The sequence below is a fragment of the Vicia villosa genome, unplaced genomic scaffold (genome assembly GCF_029867415.1).
Source record: "Vicia villosa cultivar HV-30 ecotype Madison, WI unplaced genomic scaffold, Vvil1.0 ctg.004233F_1_1, whole genome shotgun sequence".
Taxonomy (NCBI): domain Eukaryota; kingdom Viridiplantae; phylum Streptophyta; class Magnoliopsida; order Fabales; family Fabaceae; genus Vicia; species Vicia villosa.
The window spans coordinates 115564-125347 of NW_026706396.1; the positions used below are offsets into that span (position 1 = coordinate 115564).

At 34.1% G+C, this 9784-nt stretch overlaps 2 protein-coding genes across 2 annotated transcripts; one reads left to right on the forward strand and one right to left on the reverse strand.

Annotated features, from left to right (window-relative positions):
• Window positions 1-4949: 4949 nt before the first annotated feature.
• On the reverse strand, window positions 4950-6044 carry LOC131641903 (uncharacterized). Its single transcript, XM_058912198.1, has 2 exons — window positions 5501-6044; window positions 4950-5392 (listed from the first exon to the last, which is right to left on the reverse strand). The coding sequence occupies exons 1-2, from the start codon at window positions 6042-6044 to the stop codon at window positions 4950-4952; spliced, it is 987 nt and encodes a 328-aa protein (XP_058768181.1).
• Window positions 6045-8717: 2673 nt separating this feature from the next.
• On the forward strand, window positions 8718-9458 carry LOC131641904 (F-box/kelch-repeat protein At3g23880-like). The gene has a single exon (XM_058912199.1). The coding sequence runs from the start codon at window positions 8718-8720 to the stop codon at window positions 9456-9458; it is 741 nt and encodes a 246-aa protein (XP_058768182.1).
• The last annotated feature ends 326 nt before the right edge of the window (window positions 9459-9784 follow it).

Consider the following 9784-nt stretch of genomic DNA (forward strand, 5'->3'; position numbering starts at 1 on the left):
TCCTCTTCCCGACATTAACTCTCCGTATCTCTTTTATGTCTTTCTTTCTAATATCTCCAAAACCTAGTCTCTTCTCCCTTCTCTTATTTTTCCTTATAATATTATAATTACACTTAATAATATCATTTCTCTTATTGGGCCTACTACTTTGCACCTCCACTAATACTTACACTATCACATAAATTGAGCTCATGTAATTTCTCTTATAACTCAAATATTATTTCTGTTAATATTATACTACTCAAATCAACTCATCAATTAAATAATACCGACATAGTAATTATACCAATAATTTCCAACATCAACGAATAAATTTCGAGCTAATTTAATTAAATAATTAATTAAATTATCAAGGCGTTACAACTCTCCTCCATTTAGGATATTTTCGTCCTCGAAAATCTATCAGACACAACCATCCCCAACTTCGCTTCTAAATCTCTGATCTTCAGTTGTGTTAGGCAAATCTCCGACTACTACCTTTTTGATTACTACAACAACTCACCATGGTTTGAATTCCAATGCACACGTGCTAATCCCTCCAACATCTCTGTGACATACTTGTTAATGATTCATCAACCATAATACACTTAAACTTGGATATTCAGCTTCACACCAATCGCATACACAACTTCATTCCTAAAATTGTACATGTTAATTATCAACCAAGTACCAATAGATCTATTCACATCATCGTATCATTCCCATTGTGACGTCGACATAGCCACAAAACCAACACAATCAACTTCTTCCTTTATGGAGTATCATTCCTCGCTATATACAGAAATCAACAACAATGGCTTAACAACGATAGCAGAATTATTATAGCACCATCTAGTATCAACCCATTGTCTCCAATTCACCCAATACGTACTCATCGACTACGTATAAACATAATAATATACTTACTACTTCGGAAATTACTCAGTAGATTCCTTGTCCTCCAGCACGACATCCTCATAACAACAATCCTCTACATCCAACGTATAAATCAAGACACATCCTTTCTGTAGGCTTCTGACATATTAATCCTTCAGTACCTACTAGTAGTGCGTGTAACAACTGCGCCACATCATGCCTTCGCTGAACAACTCTGATTATCCAACTTAAATCAGTGTACGGTACGTTTCACTCTTTCATATCTACTTCTTCATAAATTCACACAACACAATGAGTAATTATCCTCACGGTTCATTATCCATCACTTCTTATACTATTAAGATAACAAAACAAGCTTATCTCTGTGAGATATTGGATCGAACTCTAGTATGGCCGAAGGGTAGCTTCTTGGTTCGACAGGGTTAAGCATGATGTCGAAGGTTGTTCACATGCTTGTGTCGAAGATGCTAGGGTTGTTAGCATGTTAAATTAGGTTTTAGTGTTTAAACCCTAATTTGTTAAGTTAGCTTGTTTATTAAGTTGGCTTGTGTAATGGGCCTTGTGGAAAAAGCCCATTAGTTAGTATGTTAGGTTTTATTATAAATAGCATACTAGTCTCTCATCATTGCTAAGCTGCAAATCCTAATTTAGGGTGAGAGAGGTTATTTGTTATTCTTGTAAACTTGTAATCTTGTTTTAAGAGAAAGTAAAAGAATAGCAGTTATAACCAATTCTTGTGTTCTTATTCTCTTCCCTAATTCCCTATTATACTTTGTTATTGGTATCGTTTTTCACAACAAATTGGTGCGGTGAGCGTGGAGAAGATGCCGTCAACAAAGTATGAGATTGAAAAGTTCACCGGAGTGAATGATTTCGGTCTGTGGCGCTTGAAGATGAAAGCCCTACTGGTTCAGCAGGGTTGTTTGGAAGCGTTGAAGGGAGAGGCAGCCATGAATGCTGCATTAACGGCAGCGGAGAAGACGACTATGATTGAGAAGGCACACAGCGCAATTTTGTTGAGCCTTGGTGATAAGGTTCTCAGGCAGGTATCAAAGGAGACGACGGCATCAGGGTTATGGGTGAAACTTGAAAGTTTGTACATGACCAAATCGCTGGTAAATCGACTCTACCTGAAGCAAGCTTTGTATTCATTCAAGATGATTGAAGACAAAGTATTGGCTGAGCAGTTGGATATGTTCAACAAGCTGATTCTTGATCTTGAAAATATTGATGTGAAAATTGATGATGAAGATCAAGCGCTGTTACTATTGTGTTCTTTGCCTCGATCACATGCTCACTTCAAAGAAACTCTCTTGTATGGAAGGGAGTCTCTGACGTTTGAAGAAGTTCAATCAGCCTTGTACTCTAAGGACTTGAATGAACGAAAGGAGCATAAACCTTCGACTGTTGGCGAAGGTTTGGCCGTTAAAGGAAAACTCTTACGAAAGGATGGTAAGTTCGACAAGAAGAAAGGCAAAAGCCAGTCGAAGACTTACAGTGGCGAAGCATCTGGCATTCGATGCTACCATTGTAAGAAGGAGGGTCACACAAGAAAGGTGTGCCCTGAACGCTTGAAATATCATGGAGGTAAGGATAATGGCAACGCTGCCATTGTTCAAGATGATTTCGAATCATCTGATGTTCTTGTGGTTTCAAGCAGTGACTCTAAGAAGGAGTGGATTATGGATTCAGGTTGCACTTGGCACATGACTCCAAACAACGACTTGTTCGAGGAATTATGTGATCAAGATGGTGGATCAGTATTGCTGGGAAACAACAAGGCTTGCAAGATTGCAGGTGTTGGATCTGTGAGATTCAAGCTCCATGATGAGTCAATAAGGTTGTTGACTGAAGTCAGGTATGTTCCTGATTTGAAGAGAAATTTGCTTTCTCTTGGTGAATTCGACAAGAAAGGATATGTTTTCCAAGGAGAGAAAAGCATCCTAAGAGTCATGAAGGGGTCGAAGGAAGTCTTGAGAGGCGTGAAGAAACAAGGCTTGTATACCCTTGAGGCTGAAGTTGTAAGTGGTTCGACAAATGTTGTATCCACGAAACCTTTGTCGAAGACAGAGATCTGGCACATGAGATTGACCCTATTCGCTATTTTGCAGGTTTAGGAGGTATCTATTACAGCGCTTTTATTACAAAAACGTTATTAAAGGTGCTGGCTGGAGGTTGAAGACGATGAGGTGTCTCCACCTCATTGGATAAAACGCGCGCGTGTTTTTTTTAAATAACCTATGATTCTGTGCTTTGCAGTCTATGCTTTTGCCATACGCCTCACTTCAATCACCTTCTGATCCACTTGCCAGCTCATACTACGTCCCTGACACGCCATTCAATACCATGGGCTCTCCAATCAACTACATCTGATTACAATCCTTTTATTTTTCTATTTTATTTTAATTTTCTTGCAAAATTAATTAAAAATAGTTTCAAAAATCCAAAAAATACACAAAAAATATTTTTAAGTTTCTAAAATAATATTTTATTTTCTAACATAAAAATATTTTATTTTTATTCATAATTTCAATATTTTGCATAATTAATTAGTTTATATTTATATATTTGCTTTTTAATTATTTTAACCAATCAAAAAATCATAAAAAAATTTGTTCTTCATATTAAATATTGTTTATATATTATAAGCTAATTTTGTACATATTTTGAATAATTTTCTCTTCAATTTTTAATTATTTGTGTAATTATTTGTATAATTATGTATTAATTAACTTAATCAATTTCAAATCAATTTCCAAAATTAAAAAAAAAATAGTTTTGTTTTAAATTTAATTAACAAACATTTTGAACATATTTTGAACTTAATTTTTAGGTTTAAATTTTATTTCCACCTTTTCCTCATTTTAATTTAATTAATCATGCATTAATTATAATTAAAATAAACCATAAAAAATCCAAAAAAAACATTTCTTTGTCTTTCTTGCAATTTAAATTTCTAGATAAATGTATAGGTTGTCAAACTCATGTAAATAGGCGTAGTTTACATTTCATGCACAATCGATGTAATAGCGTAGATTTACTTTCCGCATTTTACATTTCCGCATTTTAAATTCCAGCACATATAAACTGCGTGTATGTCAAAGATAAAATTGAACCGTTAGATCACTAACTTCAAAGATAAAATACCTGAATCAAAACACAATCACATTTGCACCTCTTAAGGTAATCCCTTTCTCATTCTTTTCAAAATCAAAAATCAAATTCTACTGTTTCGAGTACAAAATCGAACCTTTTGTTTATATCCGGTGAAAGGATAGATTTTTAAAGGAAATAGGATAAAGACCTTACAACTCAGGGTAGACCTCCTAATTTGCTTGCTTAAATCAAAAACAAACAAAATTCTCATACACTGTTGTTTTTCAAAATAAAACTTTCCAAAAAGACAATACTTTGTATATATCCAAACAAGGATCATTACGAAGTTAACGTTCTTTTTTTCAAAAAAAACATCTTTTAAAAGATAAAAAGCACTTTGTATACATCCGCACAAGGATCATTACAAATTCAATTTACAAAGGTATTTGAAACCACATATGAGCATTTTAAAGCAATTGAAAAGTGATCGAAAGCAAGTGAACTAAGCAAACTAAAGAGCCCATGGATAACCATGGATACAAAGGGTGCTAACACCTTCCCTTTGTATAACCTACCCCCTTACCCAGAATTTCTTAAAGGTCTTTTTTTCTGTTTCTTTTATAAACCTTTCCTTAATTGGATAAAATAAAGGTCGGTGGCGACTCTCTGAATTTTCAAAATGTGAAAGCATAAACAATAAAAAGAGTCAGTTCACGTATCTCTCCGCGAGAGGTATGGCCGAAAACGGAGGTCCACAAAAGGGTTTTTCAAGGTCCAAATAATCCCCTAGAGGTAGCACTTTCAAGTCAATCCCATGCGGTTCCAGTCTAGTACAAACCTCTTCTTTAAAGAATCCTTCAAAGTGCTTGAAAGTGTAGTCTTTAATATCCTTGACCTCTTCTATTCTCCCACCCCTAGTCTCCATGGTACATAAAGAATTCCTTCTTCTTCTATCCTTTAAGGAATTATGAAAAAAATCATGTGTTATCGTCCCCCTCGGTGAGCCAAAGTTGTCTCGACTTTAATCTAAGGAGCCCTTCTTTTTTGTTTCGGTTAGACCAAAAGTCCTCCACTACTTTCAACCTTTTCTCAACCACCTCTTCTGGAGCGTTACCTGCAAAATGAATAAACAAGTTATCTAAAGAATGCATTTCTTTCACGTCTTTGTCAATCCTGGGGTCAATCCAACCATAAGCCGTTTTGTTCCACCAAGAGATTCGACTTTTAAGGATTTTCAACTTTTCAACCAAGCAATAATCCCCTATCCCTTTAAATTCTAGTTTATTCCACTCCTCTTCGACAAAATTATCGAACTCCTCATGATTTAGCCATAAGTTGTTAAACTTAAAAGGCTTACGACCCCAATCCTTTCTATTGTTTTTCAACCAAATGGGAGCATGATCCGACACATCCCTCTCTCCTATATATTGACCTTCCACCTTAATATCGTCTATGAAGCACTACGATAATAAAAATCTATCAAGCCTACTCATAGTCATCCCGTTGCTTTTGAACCAAGTAAACTTACCGCCAATTGTTGGAAGATCCACCAACTCCATTTCCTCTATGAAATCATTGAAAGATCTAGTATCCCTACTATAATCTCTAATAGTAACTCCAATTTTTTCATCAAGAGTAGAGATAGAGTTGAAGTCGACCCCAATGCACCAAGATCCTACGGTGTTATTATTCTTGAAATCACAAAGATTCTTCCAAGTTCTTCTCCTAGTGATTTTGTCGCAAGAGGCATAGACATTGACATAATAAGTTAGTTTTCCATCCTTCTCCACACATAGACCTAGAAAGCCTTCTCCTCTAAAACTATAAATGAGAGAAAAGAAGTCTTTCTTCCACATAGTTAGAATACCACCAAAGGCTCCGTTAGCATCCAAGTAAGACCATTCAACCTCAAGGCCTCCCCACAATTCTCTAACCGAATCCAAACTGATTCCGCTAAGTTTTGTTTCTCTAATGAAGCAAAGATCAACATCTCCCTTTTGAATTAGGAATCCGACTCTCTTGCGCTTAGCCCAATTCCCGCCGCCTCGAATATTTAATGAAAGAATTATCATGGAGGAACACTATTTAGAGTCCCCTTTTCCACCTTCACACCTTTGTGATCCCTCAACTCCATTTCCTTCAAGCTTTTGATCGGATCAAAATTATTTGAAATATTGATGATCCCCAATCTAGACATAGAATTCCAAAGCCCCTCTGAAGCATTGTTACTCACACTATTAACTCCTATTCTATTGCAGTTTCTAATACCCGAGCTTGAGATGGACTCACATGATAAAGGTACACCGTAAGAAAGAAAATTATTTTTGTTTTGTTTGGTGAGTTGAAGTTCAGTGCACTGTTGAATTGTCTCTCTTTGATGAACCCCATTTTGAATTGGATGAGTAAAATCATGAACTTTCTCCCCTAAGTCCAGCACCTCCCTTATTTTTTTCCTAGAATTTTTTGAATTCTTCACAATCTGACATTGATCATCAAAACACAGCTTTTGAGTGTTTCTACCCCTGGTCCCTTTCCTCTTCCTAATTAAATTTCCTCTCTTCAATTGAAAAGAGACACGATTTTTGGAGGAGCTTGGAGAAAATTCGTTAGATGGCAAGGAAGTCCTCTTATTATGCGAAGGAGAGACCTTCACCATATTAGTCAAACGGTTAATATTCTCTAAGCCGGGCCCACCTTTATCCACAACGTTAGAAGCTTTTTCCCCAAAAAGTTGAAAATTGACCGGTTCAAGAGATAAAAGGGTTTCCGAGTGGCCCCCACCCTAGAAGAAATATCCACCGTGTCTTTACTCAAGTTCTCACCAAAAATATTATTAATTATTATACCTGTCGGGCCCACATGGGAGATCCCTTTATCCCTCTTTCTTCTCAACGGCGTATAAACAGAAAGAGCTTCGCCTGAGGCCGTGCTGCTAGTCTTCAAAGAAATAGGGTCAGAAGAAATAGCCATCCCTAGCTAACAAAGGATTAATGTTGTCCGCTACAGAGTCTGAGCCAATAAAGCTTTTGCAAAAATTCTTCTCCTTTCTTGTTATGTCGCCTTCACTCTTCCTTGTGTCATACAAACTCTCACCATCAACATCAGGCGTACGATTCGGTTTCGTTCACTTATAATTATTACTTTTGAACTTTTTATACGTATTAAAAAAGGTAATAAGAGTAGTGCTATTTAGTACGAAGCAATTTGAAGAAGAAATGCAAGAATGAGTATGTGTCACTATTTTAGTGGTAAATTTTAAATTAATTTTAAATTTAACTTCCTTTTTAATAGGGATCATGGAGTTTGTGGTGATAATGGGTGGTAAATTTTAAATTAATTTTAAATTTAACTTCCTTTTTAATAGGGATCATGGGTTTGTGGTGATAATGGATGGTTGGGATCTATTCTTGCATTTCTTGTTTTTCCACTTTCTTACTAATAATCATTTTCCAGGTAATAATTATTGTTACCTTTTAATAATATTTTTTTACTATTTATTATTTCAATTTATATTTTCTCTCTCCATAATAAATATTAAAGATAATTTTAACAAAATAATAATCATGATTTCTTTGAAAGTTAAAGGTGGCAATTAAAAAGAAACACAAAATTTTCTAAAAAGTGACAACAAAAGTTAATAAAATTTTAATAATTTTTTTCTACTATGAAACAAAAAATGATATTAAACTCGAAAAATGAAACTAACAATTCCCGTCAAATCATTTGTTTTATTTTAGTCCCCATTGTTTCATCTCTTTTATTAACCTCTCTTCTACGTTGTTATATTATCACTTATTTAAATATATTTAATTTTATTAAATAAAATTGAATATTTTTCTTATAAGATTAAAAAAATATTAGTCATTTTATAAATATAAAATAATACTTATATACAGAAAAATATATTACTACTTGTCTAAAATATTTTATTATAAGAGGAAAATATATAATCTACTTTCAGTAATATATTTTTATAAATAATAATTACTATCCGTGTTAGATTGAAAATTTTATAATGAATAACAATATTTTTTTATATTTTCTCTTAGCATATACAATTTTCATAAATTTAATAGAAATATTAATAAATTAATACAATATTAAGAGAAAAAAAAAATCCTAAAATACTTAAATAAGGGAACGTGTCACAATTAGATTCTAAATGAAAAAAGACAAAAATATAGTAATTTAATAATGACTTATTTTGAAATGGCATCAATAAATATCCGATGAGAATAATTAATTTAATTGGTTTGATTTGATTTGATTTGGGTTAAGAAAATAAGTATCCGATCACAAAAATTGAATTGGTTTGATTTGGTTTAAGAAAATAAATAAATAGAATACACACACGCCCCTCACACACAGATAGCTTCAAGATGTATCACCGCCGACATGGAAACAACACCGTTTCATGTTCCCATCTGCCGGAAGAACTCATCGTCAAGATTCTCCTGAGATTTCCGGTAAAATCTCTCCATCAATTCAAATGCATTTGCAAATCATGGAAAACCCTAATCTCACATCCTCATTTTGTGAAAACCCATCTTCGGAATTCAACCCCCCTAACCCTAACTCACCAACAACGATTGTTCTTTTCTTCTCCCAGCGAAATCGTATGTTACCCTCTGAAATCATTATTTGAAAATCTATTACCTTCTGTTATAAAACCATTATTTGAAAATGTATTACCTCCTGCTAGCTCCAACGATTGGATTATAGGTTCATGCAATGGATTGTTATGCATGTATAACCGAGGTAAACATTATGTCACACTGCTCAACCCTTCTATCAGGTTCAAATCCAATAAATCACCAGCAGCTGCTGATGCTGATTTTGCTTTGCATTTTGGCATGATTAGGCAATATGGCTTTGGATATGATCAACTTCATGACAAGTACAAAGTACTAGTTGTTATGCGAAATTCAACTCATGTTTTAACCAAACTTTATACCTTTGGTCATGATTCATGGAAAACCATTCACAATTTCAACCTTACACCCATTCACTTCTTAGGGATATTTGTGAGTGGCACTCTTAACTGGATAGTTCAGAAAGAATGTGTTTATGTGATTCTTTCCTTTGATTTAGAGAAGGAGAATTCCAAGGAAATCTTGTTGCCTCAACAAGATGATGATGATGATGTCAAGCTGACTGAACATACTTTATATGTTTTGAATAATTGCCTTGGTGTGTCTTATGAGACTAACAAAACTCATTGGGTTGCATGGTTGATGAAAGAATACGGAGTTGTTGACTCATGGACCAAAATCATGATCATCCCTTACGACAAGCTCAACAAGCAACCTTGTTTTCCCCTTTTCATTTCACAAAATGGTATTGTTCTTCTAATGAAAAAATGGACTTCACAATTTTTCCTATATAACATAAATACTGGTCACTGGATTAATTCAACGGAAACTACCGGAACTCTAAGGGTCAATCTACATATTTATTGTGAGAGTCTTGTATCAGTGCCATGGTAAATCACATTTGTGAAATAGGTTTACTTTTTCCTGATATCTATTTGTGGTTGGGATATATTGTTTTTTATTATCAACGATTGTCTTGCAAGGTTGTAGTATTTATTTATATACTAAATAACACAACTTTTTTTTTTGACTAAAACTAAATAGCACAACTTATTTTCCAAGGGTTCTAGTATTTATTTATATACTAAATTGTACAACTTATTTTGCAAGGGTTGTAGGCTTGTAGCACAACTTATTATGTTTCTTCTGTTGCAATATTATATGATGCATTTGGATTATACCTTGTCATATCTTGGAACTTCTTGTTTATTTTATTTTGC

Coding starts and splice junctions, on each gene's coding strand:
- LOC131641903 (XM_058912198.1), bottom strand. CDS start 6,044: ATGATAATTCTTTCATTAAATATTCGAGGCGGCGGGAATTGGGCTAAG. Junction 5,393..5,500: donor GGATCTTCCAACAATTGGCG/GTAAGTTTACTT, acceptor GTCAATATATAG/GAGAGAGGGATGTGTCGGAT.
- LOC131641904 (XM_058912199.1), top strand. CDS start 8,718: ATGTATAACCGAGGTAAACATTATGTCACACTGCTCAACCCTTCTATC.